The sequence below is a fragment of the Elephantulus edwardii genome, unplaced genomic scaffold (assembly GCF_000299155.1).
Source record: "Elephantulus edwardii isolate Elephantulus edwardi_28Jun2011 unplaced genomic scaffold, EleEdw1.0 scaffold00028, whole genome shotgun sequence".
Classification (NCBI taxonomy): Eukaryota; Metazoa; Chordata; class Mammalia; order Macroscelidea; family Macroscelididae; genus Elephantulus; species Elephantulus edwardii.
Genome location: NW_006399778.1, coordinates 18,416,273 through 18,430,601, shown reverse-complemented (window position 1 = coordinate 18,430,601; position 14,329 = coordinate 18,416,273). Strand labels below are relative to the sequence as shown.

At 42.6% G+C, this 14,329-nt stretch overlaps 1 protein-coding gene and 1 pseudogene across 1 annotated transcript in view; both read left to right on the top strand.

Moving 5' to 3' along the window:
- Positions 1–318: 318 nt before the first annotated feature.
- SPEN (spen family transcriptional repressor) overlaps positions 319–14,329 on the top strand; it is a 128,664-nt gene continuing 114,653 nt past the window's right edge. The window contains exon 1 of the mRNA XM_006883621.1: positions 319–401. Within this exon, the coding sequence (XP_006883683.1) occupies positions 319–401 (83 nt within the window). The remainder of the gene's footprint in view (positions 402–14,329) is intronic.
- Positions 10,918–11,922, top strand: LOC102849569 (annotated as a pseudogene).

Below are 14,329 nucleotides of genomic sequence, written 5' to 3'. Positions count from 1 at the left end.
TCGCTGCCGCCCGGGTCCCGCTCGCCCCTCCTCCGCACTCCCCCCTCCCGCCGCCGCCCGGGCGCATGCGCCGCCGGAGCGCGAGGGTCGGCTTCGGGTGTGTGGTGGCGGCAGAGCGGAGCTGCGAGGCCCGAGAGTCAGAACCTGGGGGAGAGGGATGGTCTCTGCACGGGGGGGAGCCGGAGGAGCCGCCGCCGCTGCCGACGCCACCGCCGCAGCCGCCGCCGCCGCCGCTGCGCTCGCCTCCCAAAGCTGAAGGGCTCGTACGAAGCCGGCGAGGGAGAACCAGCAGCAGCGGTCGCCGGCACACTGCCCAGCATGGTCCGGGAAACCAGGCATCTCTGGGTGGGCAACTTACCGGAGAATGTGCGGGAAGAGAAGATCATCGAGCATTTCAAACGGTGAGTGACACGAGGCCCGGGCCGCGCTCTCTCTTCGGGCCGCCGCTTCCCGCTCCGGCCCATCGCCGGCCTTCCCCGTGCTCGGCACTGAGGAGGACCAGGTCCCGGACCCGCGGGTGTCCTGCCCGGGCCCGGCATTGGTCCTCGGCCGCCGTCCTCTCCCTTCCAGCCGGGAGGGGACTGTTGCCTGGCTTCCCCGCGTGCCGGCGCTCCCCGGGGCCCGCGTCCTTGCACGCCGGCTGCCCGGTGTATGGGGCGCGCAGCCACACACCCGGTCCTAGCCGGGCTGCAGCTGGCGCGGGAGCCGCCGCCGGTGCGCCCCGCGACCCGCCCCCTGGCCCGCCGGCGCCCGCGTCCCGGGCACGCGGGGAGCGATGCCGTCCGCGGGGTGTGTGCGCGGGGAAGGTTGTGCAGAAACCAGGATCGAGCTAGAGAAAGCCATCTCTGCTTTGAGAGGCTGCTGGATTCTAAAGACTGCACACACACAGGCATCACAGACCTAGGAACTGAATAAAAATGGCAAATGCAAAAAATTTAAAAAAAGATGCTTTTTTTTTCCAGGGTTGGGTGGGGAATATCTGGAAGTAAGTTGGTCCCGATGTTTCTTTCAGCTCTTTTGCCTTTCCTCTCGTGCCTTCTCCCGAGTCTGGATGAGAAGGGTGACGGGCGCTAGATGCCTGTAGTGGACGATCAGCCTCTACTAGGAAGGTGCCCCCCTCTCAGATAGACGCTCGGACGCAGAGAGAGCTCTCAGACCTGCCTCCGCGGTCCTGCAGCTTTTGCCATTGCATGGCCTCAAAATAGTGATGTGTCCCCCCCTCTAGTAACTTGCTTATCTAAAGCCTCCTAAAATTAGTAGAGCTTTAATAAACCACACTTTGAAGGTTTTATTTGTCCGTGAAATGAAGACTAAACATTGCCCTTGACGCATGTTTTTTGTTTAGTAGTATTTGGCGCTTCTTTGTGAAATGTGTGTGTGTGTGTGTGTGTGTGTGTGTGTGTGTACAATGACTGATAAATCTCAAAGGAAAATACTTTAAAACAGCGATTTACTTAGAAATGGTGCAGATTGAGGACTCTACGGACCTTTATGATCTTGCTCAAAAATTACTCTGTGTCCCCCAGTTCAAGATCCTGGCAGGTTTTCGGTTTGGTGTTACTCTTAGTCCTCTTACTATTCAGTGAGTGAAGGAAATGATGGGGCGTCCTTAATAGTGAGTCACCATGGGAAAAAGAGCTTGCGTCGCTCGCCACGGAGCTCCTTGAATAAGGAAATGGAAGCAGAGCAGCCGAACTCCTGCCTTTTAAATGGAGGATCATTGATTCTGTTGGTGGTGGCTGTTACCCGGGTGTTAAAGCTTCCCCGCCGGGGCGCGCGTCTGCGCGTGTCCGCGTGTGAAAAGGAGCCGGGCCGAGGGAGACCATTCATAACCTGCGAAAGCTGTCCTCGCCCGGGCTGGGGGAGGTGCGCTGCCAGGGACTCGCCCAGTGTTTACTACGCCGAGCGGAGAGACCAGGCGAGGGACCCGAACACGCCTCTATCCCACACGGTGGACGGGGCTGCATTCAGGAGCAGATGAGAACTTTCTCATCCTGGCGTTGCTCCACCCCTTCCCACCTCCTCTCCCCCCCCCCCCGGATGATCTTGAGTGTTTTGGCGGAAAAATAATTTATGTGCGGGATACTGGAGGAGGTAAAGCACTTAGAGGCGAACACTTGCACCTCATGGACTTTATCTGTAGATAGGTGGATGGGAGGTGGGTATGCACCGCCGTGCACGCACGTGCACTGCAGCATTCTCTTTGCTGGGTGATAATGCAGCCATACGTATCATTTCACATTATGCAAATCCCAGAGACAGTGCATGCAAGGCATTGTTTGCCTAGGGGAGTTTGACCCTTCTGCAAGTTGAGGGTTAGAGATAGGAAAGAGGAAATTGCCCAAGGGAGTTTTGGAAGGCTTCTAAGCCAGCGGTGCTGCGGTCTGTCTGGTGTGAATGACTTTCTAAGATGGCGGCCAGGACCCACTTTATGTGGGAATCGTTAGAGCAGATCTCAGAATGCACCGAGGGAGGAGGGGACGGAGGATGCGCGCTGCCTTGGAAAGCGGCAGTCTCCAGGAGCAGCCCTCTATTACAGAGGGCTTAGCTGGCACACGGCTCAGGCTGCTTTCGGAGGAGACTCACCTATCACAGAGCAAAAGCAGATGCTGCCTATGAAAAAAGGTTACTCTAAAGCGGAGAACGCCATGTGCCCCCGAAACACCTTTATTTTAAAGATGACTCTTTCCACGTTTACACAGATGTATTTTGTTACTTGAATAGGGTGTAAAAAAGGTATACAGGGGAAAATAACCCCACCCCTAACTCGGGCCTCCCAGTTCCCATTCCTCCTCTCCAGCAGCTAATCTCTTTCAGCTTTCTTGTTCATTCGTCAAAAGACTTTCTACATGTGTAAGAAATGCCCTTGCTGATCCAGCTATGGATCACTTTTGGACGAATTGAAAGCTTTTTATCTCTATTTTGAGTATGTGTTAGAAGTGTTTGATGGTACTGGGAAGGAATACAAAATCTTAATAATTTAATGAAAAGGTAATTATACAGAATTTGGTTCTGCAAGATAACTTTTTAAGTTATCTTTAGAAATTCACGTGTAATGTCTTTTAGAAACCCCAAATGGGAAAAACCACAAAATACCTGTATAAAAACTGAGGTTTAAGTCCTACCGTTTTCCCAGCTGATTTTACAGCATTAACTAATAACTGTTTTACAGGATTAAGAGGTGTACATTGGGAATACATTATACAACACAATTTAAAAATGATCGTCCTATTAACAGTGATTAGGTTTTTATAGTAAACGTTTAGATTTTTTTATAAAAAATCAGCTTTTGAACAGAACAATGTAGAGACATTTTAGAATGACAAAAAAGGTTAGAGGCAGTATTTATATTAATTTAATCTGGTTTTGGTGGAAAATGTGTTGAGGGATGGATGCCAGGCTTTTTTTCTTCAGTGCTGAAAGAAATCTGGATCTTTAAAACACAATTAGAACACTTAAAATTTTTTGTTTTACCTTGCTATATTTATTGTGTTCATCATCTTTATAGCTTTCAATATGCTGATTAAAAAAAAATTTTGAAAAAGACCCTTTTCTGAATCGAGGTTTTAGCTAACAAAGGTTCTTTGCAGGGACTGAATTTGCACAATAGAGAAAGTCCCCTCCTTTGTATGTTAGCTAGGTTGAAGGGGGAAGGGAGGAGTTACACAACAATTGGTTGCTGTCTTAGTTGTAAGAGAGAGAGAGAGAGAGGTGTGTGGAAAATATACAAGTGAAAGGGACTCCCTGAGTTAGAATGAGTAAATGAATAGGCCTCTTTAAGCACTTAAACACCCTTTATAGCTTATGTCCAGATTTTGAATAAATCACATCATCAGATCTGCATCCCCTAGTTTAGAGAATATAGGTGAAACATTATATATGCAAAGGTGATGTGAGGTAGCTTGCTCATGTAAACATTTTGTCAGAGACCTATTTAAAAAAATTATATTTTCTAGTTATAAATAAGCTTTATCACAGTGGTTTTCCTAAACTTAAATAGCAAGGATATATGTGACATGTGTTTGGATATCTTTGCTTTTTGGACACAATATAAAATATGTAAAAGAGTTTGCCTTGTCCTTTACATACTAGAGCTATTTTTAGACTTAAGTAAATTTGGCTCACCTCAGTCTCCATCATCGTGACAGAGTTTCTTTTTCCGAGGCTAATGGTTTTTATACTTTATAGAGAGATTATTGATTTTGAATGTTTATATATTTCATGATAGCCTTTTGTACATTTGAAAAATAAGAACATATCCATTATCTTGAGAAAAAGGATCTAAAAAATGTAACACAGAGTGCACAATGTTGTATTTTATTTGCTGAGAAGAATACCTCTGGTAAAGTTGAGGAAGAGAAAAGGTTTAGTGCCAGGAAGAATGATGGTGTTGGACTTGGACAGAGGCACCCTTTCCCAACTACCTTCGTTGTAGACTTTGTTGGTTTCTTGGACATTGGATTGTTTGATTGCTTATAAGAATTTCAGAGTTGATAAATAAGACATTTTAAATCCTTAAGCCCTAATGTTTTGGAAAGATTGATGTGGATATTATAAAGAATTATTATAAAGTAATATAAATAATGGTTTTTCCAAATAATCTTTCAAACATTGGTTTGAGATTTTCCTAAATTAATAACACATTTCATGTAGTTTATGGAATCTAGAATATTCAACTGGAGACTATATTTCTTTGTTTTAATTTTAAAATCTCTAGTGCCAATGGACCAAGAGGCAGCCATCAGAACAGAGCAGGGAGACACTGGATGGTTCAAAATCAAGAAAGAGGCCTGTCAGGGATGTATTTTTTCTCTACACTTTTCAAACTATATACTGAACATATCATTAGAGAGGTTGGACATTATGACAACTAATGTGGCATCAGGATTGGTGGAAGAATCGTCAACAACCTGCGTTATGTGGATGACACAACCCTGCTTGCCGAAACTGAAGAGGTCCTGAAGCACTTGCTGCAGAATGTCAAGGAGTACAGTCTTCAATATGGATTGAAGCTCAATATCAAGAAAACAAAGATTCTCACCACTGGGCCAATTGGCAGTATCAGTATGGATGGTGAAGAGATTGAGATAGTTAACAGTTTTAATTTGCTTGTCTCCACAGTCAACACTCTTGGTAACAGCAGCCAGGAAATCAGAAGACGAATTGCATTGGGAAAGTCAGCTGTGAGGGACCTCTCAGGAGTACTGAAGTGCAACGATGTCAGGCTGGAGACTGAGGTGCGCCTGATCCAGACTATAGTCTTTGTAATTACGTGCTATGCATCAGAGAGTTGGACAGTGAATAGGGATGAAAGAAAGAGAATGGATGCCTTTGAGTTGTGGTGCTGGAGAAGATGTTGAATATACCATGGACTTCTAGGAGAACAAACAGGTTTGTCCTGGAGAGGGTGAAGCCAGAATGTTCCCTGGAGTCAAGGATTCTGAAGCTTTGTCTGACATACTTTGGGCATGTTGTGAGGAGGGACTGGTTCTTGGAGAGGGACATCATGTTTGGGAGAGTGGAGGGACGGTGTAGGAGAAGACCCTCGATGAGATGAATCGATTCTGTGAGTGGAGTGGTGGCAGTGAATGTGTTTGAGACAGCGAGGTTCGCACAGGATAGAATGGCGTTTAGGGTCACTATGGGCCGCAAGCGACTCGATGGCACATAACAACAACAACAACAGCAGTGCCAAATTGATCCATTCTTAGCTCTAATCCAGTCTTCAGTGTAGACATTGAGTCTGAAAATACCACTGATCTATAAACTTGTTAATTTTTATTATTATTTATTATTATTTTTATCTTTTGCTTTACTCATTTTGAGTGAAAATGGCACTCTACTGTGAAACCAACTTGATTGTTTATAATTTTATTAGAAGCCATATGACTTTAGAGTGTTCATATTTAACTCTTTTTTTTAGTATGTGGAAGACTTTCCAGTAAAAAGATGTTTTGGCAAAAAGGTAAAGAAGTATTGCAGTATTCAGATCCCCCCTCCTACACATATTTACTATTTTCTGCTAACTTGTAAATGATAAATGCCTTTTTTTAAAAAGAAGCTCAACCCTACAGTAAAATGTCTCTGTAAAATCCTAATATAAATTTAGTGGATTCATAGATTTAATTACTTATGATTTAATTTTGAATATAGTGATGACTTGAGATCTAGTATATTTAAAGATATTGTCATATAAGAAACTACCATAATTCTTAAGGGAAATTTATTGGAAAAATCCAAATGTGTTAAAACAATGTATCATTGCTTGTTGGATAAACTTGATGCTAGACTTTCAATTAATGGTTAAACTTGTTAAATACAGTAGCCGCAGCAACAGCAATAATATTAGGTGATGAACTTGGATTATTTAAGAACATTTAAAAAGGAAATGGAGATTTTTCCAATTACGCCTTTTATCAGCTTTGATTATTTAAATGTTCAAACATAGTATATTTGCTTTTACATGTAGTACAGTTATAGTTCCTTTGATTCTTAGAACCATTTGAGTAAATTTTTTTAAAAAAAATACTTTTTTTAAAAAAAAATTTAAAAACTTGGACGGATTATCTATACCAAAACATTTTACGTTCTGCAAAACTGCATTTGACATCTGGTGATTTATATCTTTCCTGAATCTCAAAGTTGATAGTAAGGAGGGTTCATTATGACTATACTGGGTTGGAAAGCTCATGGTTCAAATTCACCATTCTGCTAGGGGAAAATTAGGAAGTCACCTCCTGTAAACAGAGAGCTCTGATGGCTTAGTAGTATGGACTTGTGTTGCCTGCTCAGAGGGATGTGGTTTGAATTCACCGACTTATCCTAACGGCGGTCTTTGAGAGGCGATTTACAACCCCTGGAAACCTGGAGGGTCAGCTACAAGTCACTTCCGACTTGACTGTACATACAGCCACCACCACCACTAGCACATCCTATAAAAATATATAGTCTTGGAAACCTAATGGAGGGTCATTATGAGTCAAGTTCCACTCAATGGCAGTGAAATTTTAGACCTTTTTTAAAGCGCACTTGGCTGCTGACAAGAAGTTGGGCAGTTCAAACCCATCAGCTACTCAGAGAGAGACGGATGTTGTCATCTGCTTCTCTAAAGAGTTGTAGTCCTGGAAACCCTGTAGGGCAGTCTTACTCTATCCTTACATGTTTCCTGTTGGAAGTGATCAGCTGGCATTGGATTAGGTTAACATTTTCAGTCTCAGCAACTGATTACTTAAAAAAAAAATATATATATATATATATTTTAAAACAATTTCAGGCTATTTTAATTCCAAATTGCTTAAATCACTTGAGATCAAAAGAACAGTTGTTGATTGTATCTAATGGATGTTAGAATCTTGAGTGAAGACAAAGACATTCAAGACATTCTTCTTACATGATCATAGTACAGCCCCCTCAGACAGGAAATCAACATTGGAATGAGACTACCATCCAAACCCTGTTCAAAGAACGCCAGCAGTTCAGTGTGGCTGTACTTCCTTTTAGTGGTAGGACCTGTTTATGAGTTCTACAAGGACATGTTGCATTTGAGTATCCTGTCTCATCAGTTTTCTCCAATCTGGAAGAGTTCTCAGTATTTCCCTAATTCTCATATAGCTAGCTCTATAGGAGAAAGGTGAGCAATCTCCCAAGGGAAAACCTATTGGAACATCAGCTATGAGTCAATTCCAGCTCAGTGACAGTGAGTTGGAGTTTCTATTCCACAATCTTAGAGAGAGCGGATATTGTATTCTGCAGAATGACCCCCTAGCTAGTTTTCTCTATACCAGCTCATGACCAGATCAGGCCATAACTTTTTGGCAGAAATACCATAGAAGTGATGCGTTGCTCTTCTCAGAGTAACATTCCAGGAGGCACACTAATAATTGACATATTCTACTGTATCAAGTTCATGTCTTCATTTTCCCCAGTCTATTTCATTAATGCTTTATGCTGATACATTCTCACATTATTTTCATATTGTCTTTGTCAGACCTCTGTTTACTTTCCATTGATAACACCTACTTTCATAATCCAACACCTACTTACGTTCTCCATCAGTATGATTGCTAGCAAGAACTTTTCTTCCTCTTTGTTTGCTACAAGATTCGTACATTCCTATTTTTCTCATAGGTTTTAAACCATGGTTTTTATTTTGAGACAGAGTTCAAACTGACTGCCTTTCCTCCTTCTGTGTCCCCATTATGTAACCTTACTCTTTAAAATATCTGGTGGAACAAAGGCTCATCTTGTATTTTCCCTGCTCTAGCCCTAAATTTAGCCATTTCTCAAAAAAGCTCTATGGGCTCTTTTTAAAAAAGTGTAGAATGGCATTTAAAACCAAGATATAATCTCATTGCTACAGAATGACAAAAATGTGTGTATATGTACATGTACATATATATCATGCATTTACATAAATCTGCAACATATGATAAAAACTCATGTTCCAATGCATGAGGAATCTTTCTAATTGTCTTTTTTGGGTATATTTATAAATTCCTTTCAGATGCTGAGAAACCTGACTTCCTTTATTCTCTACATGTTGGTTTATTTGTTCAGTTAGTTATGCACTACTATATGCCATTGTCTTCCCCACCTCTGTGCACACTGACCGTGGTACTTCTACAGTGTATCAACCTATAAACCATTCTCTTCCTTGGAAATTAACTTAATGGAGGCAGGGACAGTCTGGGAAAGGAAAGGAAAATGGGAGAAGTGACTTGCATGGTTGGTTTTTTTTTTTTGCCCCTTTTTCTGTCATTTAAAGATAACCTGTGAATGACTCATCTACCATTGGTGCTGTTTTAAAACAAGTTCAGAGCAACTCAACTCTTAAGAAGGCTTATGTTTTGGTTCTTCTTTCACTATTAACTTTCTGTTCGATAAGGAGCTTCATTACTTATTGTGAATAGGAAAGGAGGGAGTGAGGAGGGAGTTTATTTCTTAGAAATAACTTAAGGGATTATCAAGTTCCTTTTATTTTCATGTCATTCCCTGGAAACATTTGTCATGTCTCAACCTTCCTCAAACCCTTATTGACCTGAACGGATTTGTTTTTCTCCTCTTTAGCCCTTTGCCTGGGGCTCAGTAATAAATTGTTGAGACCATACTCGTAGCAGAAGCCCCTTGATGCTGGACTTAGGACAAAACTTGCTGTTGAGTAAATTCAGGCACAAAACAGCTCTGTAGGATACAGGAGAATTGCCTCAGTGGATTTCCAGGGCGGGAAGTTTTTAAGGAAGTGATTGCCACATCTTTCTTCCTCCTTAGAGTGTTGTTCATATTCCGTCATTATGCTGTGCAAATTATCAGACAAGCTGGATTCTGCAGGAGTGGGAGTCTGGAGAAGTGTGGCATCAGGATTGGCCGGAGACTCAACAATAATCTGCGTTTTGCAGATGACACAACCTTGTTTGCTGAAAGGGAGGAGGGCTTGAAGCACTTGTGGAAGATCAGGGAATGTAGCCTTAAGTATGGACTGTGTCTCAGTATCAAGAAAACAAAGGTTTTTACCACTGGACCGAGTAGGCAGCGTTGTGATGGATGGAGAGGACACTTAAACTGTCAACAGTTTCATCTTGCTTGGATCCACAGTTAACACACTTGGCACCAGCAGTCAGGAACTAAGGAGATGCATTGCACTGAGAAAATCTGCAGTTAGGAACCTCTCCAAATTATTGAGGAATAATGATGTTAGTTTGAGGACTGAGGTGTGGTTTGTTCCGGCCACGGTCTTTCTGATTACTTGCTATCTGAGAGCTGGACAATGAAAAAGTATGACAGGAAAAGAATTGATGCCTTTTAGTTGTGGTGTTGGAGAAGAGCACTGAACATCCTGTGGATGGCCAAGAGAACAAGCATATGTCTTGGAGAGGGTGCAGACAGAGTGCTCTTTGGAGGCAAGAATGATGAGGCTTTGCCTCACATTCTTTGGGTATACTGCTAGAAGGGGCTATTCCTTGGAGAAGGACATGATGCTGGGAAGGGTGGAGGATTGGTGAAGGAGAAGACGACCCTCAACCAGGTGAATTGACATGGTGACTGCTGCAATGGGCTCTTGTGTGTCAGGAAGTGTGAGGATGGTGCAGGTTAGAAGAGGGTTTAGATTTTTTTTTTTAGGGTTCCTATGAGTCATACTTGACTAGACAGCACCTAACAACAAGAACAACAACAAGAGTGTTGTTGTTTTTAAGTACTGTAGAGTCGAGTACGGCTCATAGTGACCCTATGAACAACAGAGCTGAGCCCTGTGCTCCTGTGTCATCCTCACAATCTCTAACACACTCAAGCCCATTGCTGCAGTCACTGTCAGTCCATCTGGTTGAGAGTCGTCTTCTCTTTTGCTGTCTTTCCCTCCACCTTCCCAAGTATGAGGGTCCTTTCCAATGAATAGCCTCTCTTAACAACATGTCCAAAGTGTGTGAGATGAGTATTATTATCTTTGCCTCTTGAGTAGCTGGTGGGTTTGAACCACTCACCTTTAGGTTGGCATCAAAGTGCTTTAATCATTGTATCCCCAGGTGCCTATAATTTGTATATCCTTTATTACTTTGAAGAAGCTCCTTGACACACCATATTTTACCATCTCTAAAAGATAAAGGGTGTAAAGATTGAGCTGCAGGACAGTTACCATACAAAAAATATTCACAATAATGCTTTCCTATGTCCAGTGCATTTGCGTTAACTATAATTATTCATTTTAAGCTCAGAACCTAAAAATGGTTTATAAATTGTGATTAGTAATAATGTCCTAAAATATTTTTGAGTTATAAATTTCATATGCAAGTGAAAGCTGAGCAGTTAAAAAAAAAGACATAAGAATTGATTAGGTTCTCCGCTTCTTGTTGGCTAACAGATAGCCTTCTCCTCTTGTGTGGCCTCAGCCACATCCCTGAGACTTGATAGTGAAGGTCAGAGTAAATGGATTTGGCCACATTGGATCTGGTCCCCAGGGCTGCCTTTAACTATGGCAAAGTGGATGTTCTTGCCATCAACGGCCCCTTCATTGACTTCACCTACATGGTCTATATGTTCCAGTTTGATTTCATCCCTGGCAAGTTCATTGGCACTCTCAGAGTTGAGAATGGAAAGTTTGTCATTAGTGGGAAAGCGATCCCTGCCTTCCAGGAGCAAGATCCTGGTGACATCAAGGGGATGCTACCGCCACCAAGTGTGTTATGGAGTCCACTGGTATTATCACAATTTGAAAAAAGCTTGGGTTCACTTGAAGGGTGGTGCTAAATGGGTATTCATCTCTGCTTCTTTTGCCAGTGCCCCATGTTTGTGATGGGCGTGAACCATGAGAAGTTTGATAACTCTTAAGATTGTCGGCAGTGCCTCCTGCATGACCATCACCTACCTGGCCTCTCTGGCCAAAGGTTATCCATGACAGCTTTGGCATTGTAGAGGGACTCATGTCCATAGTCCATGCCGTCATTGCCACCCACCCAGAAGACTATGTCCATGCCATAGTCCATGCCATCATTGCCATTCACTCAGAAGACTGTGGATGACCCCTCTGGAAAGCTATGGCGTGATGGCTGTGGAGCTGCCTAGAACATCATCCCTGCGTCTACTGGTGCTGGTAAGGCCATGGGCAAGGTCATCCCTAAGCTGAATGGGAAACTTACTGACATGACTTTCTGTATCCCAACCCTTAGTGTGTCAGTTGTGGATCTGACCTGCTGTCTGGAGAAAGCTGCCAAATATGATGACATCAAAAAAGTAGTAAACTGGGCATCAGCAAGGCTCCTAAAGGGCATCCCGGTATACACTGAAGACCAGGTTGCCTCCTGTGACTTTAACAGTGACACCCACTCTTCCACCTTTGATGCTAGGGCTGGCATTACTCTGAACGACCACTTTGTCAAACTCATTTCTTGGTATAACAATGAATTTGGCTACAACAACAGGGTGGTTTGTTGACCTGATGGTTCACAGGGCCTCCAAAGAATAAGATCCCCATGGGCCACCAGCCCCAGCAACAGCACTAGGAGAGAGAAAGAGACCCTTAGTGGCTGGGGAGCTCTTGTCCCAACTCAGTCCCCACATACACTGAGAATCTCATATCCTTGACACAGTTTCCATCCAGCTCCCTGAGAAAAAAGGGAGGGGCTTAGAGGTCCCATCTTGTCATATCCTGTCAATACAGTACACCATACTTAGCCTCCCACAAGAATTGCACATTTTTATCATTTTGAACTGATGAACAATATTCAGTGTATCATGAATTATGAGATTATATCAGAATATCATGAACAAGAAGAAATATATCCAGAATGCTCTGACGAAACAAGACAAGACTTGGCTTACTTAGTTTGGAAACAGAATTTGGAAAGACCAGTTGTGAGAAGAGAACATCATGATTGGTAAACTAGAAAGGCAACAAAGATAAGAGCAATCACTGATGAGATGGACTGACACTAGCCAAAACTGTGAGCTCAGGTATACCAATCCGTGATCCTGAAGATGGTCTAGGACCAGGCAACACCTCCTTCTGTTATATATAAGATCACCTTGAATTAAAGGTGACAGCTGTCAGTGAGAAATAACAATAATAAATAGGTCACATACAATAAAATCTACCCATCTTAAGTGTAAAGTTTATAGAATTTTTGACATATATATGTATCCTTACCATTTATACTCAATGAGAATTTGCACATATTAAGGGAAGGTAAAGGCAGTGTGTGATTGGGGATGATCAGCACGGTACCACTAAAGAAAGGAAAAGCCAAAATAAGGTATAAAAGGATTAGTGGAAATCAGGGTTATAGGGAGGAATGGAGAAAAGTATAATTGTGAATATAGAAATTGAACACCCAGAGTGCTTCGTGGAGGCAAGGATGATGAAGCTTCATCTCTCATACTTTGAACTGTTACTAGGAGAGTCTGCAGAGAGGGACATCATGGAAAGGTGGAGGTCAGGGAAAGAGAAGAACCCCAATGAGTTGGATTGACACATGACTGCAGCAAGGGCTCAAGTGTGTCTGACATGGTGAGGATGGCATAGGACAGGACAGGGCTCACGTCTGTTCATAGGGTCACTGTGAGTTGTAACTCGACTTCACCTAACAGAAATTACAGAATAAAATGTATATAAATGGTTGAATGAAAAAAAGATTTCTTTGTTAATTTTCATCAAACTAATTGGAAAAAAGATAAGGATTTGTTTATTTACTGGAGGACATTTGGATTAATAAAGTCTCTTAAGCCTTTTCAAGCTCACTGTCCTGGCATGGGTTCTGACTCACAGTAACCTTCCATTGGGTTTTCAAAGCTCAGTACATCTTTACAAAATCTGGTTATTCTTTGACAGATTGTTCAAACTTGGGGCAAATCCATGAGCATTCCCAAAACATCAATTCCTCTGTCTTCCTCCTCATCTTTCTCTTGAGGATCTGCTGATGGAGTTGAAGTACTGACCTTTTGGCTAGTAACCCAATAACATGCATATGCCTGCAGGGCTCCTTTTTAAGCCAGGTCTTCCCCCCACCCCCTCCCATTTTTTCTTTTACTCTTGAATTTGATGATCCAACTAGCACAGGAGGAGATTACCCCTCCTCCCGCAAAGCATCTGGTGGATTCAAAATGTGCTCCTTCAGGATTGCAGTGCAGCTTCTTGCCACTGGGCCACCAGAGCTCCCTAGGCTTTAATTTTTAAAATAGTTTATAACTTTGTATTGTGATTTGAGTGAAAGCTTACAGAGAAGCTAATAGGTTTTATTATAGTTTTAAAATCTCTTTTCTCTTGCATTTTCTTTGTTAGAAACCAGGTTGATTTTTCTGTAGTTTCTTTTTCCCCTTCCTCTTTCCTCCCCCTTTTTAAAAATTGAGATCTTAATGAAAGTTTATGAAGAACTTGGATTTCCATTCATTCATTGTTGCACATTTTCCTCCCTGCCCTCTCCCCCAGTTCACTTTTTTCCTTTGTAAAAACAGTTCTTTCATTGTTATACAGTCCACCCCTCTATCCCCCGAGACCGCTTTAATATTCAGCTCTTATTCTGAACTCTTGTCATGCCAATAATACCTACTTATACATTCATTTTACACAGTTCCCTCCCTTATCTGTTTCAATGCTGTGTACATTATTTATCCCCTTTTTTCTTTTTTACATTTTTTTATGTGTACTGTCAAGTCCGATCTGACTGGTACAGGAGGAGATTGTCCCTCCTTCTCCAGCAGAGCATCTAGTGGATTTGAACTGCACCCCTCTGGGATTGCAGTGCAGCTTCTTGCCGCTAGGCCACCAGAGCTCCTATCCCCTCTTTTCTTAGTTTCCCTCCAGGCCCCATGTCAGTCCTGTTTTATAACAGTGGTATTATGCACT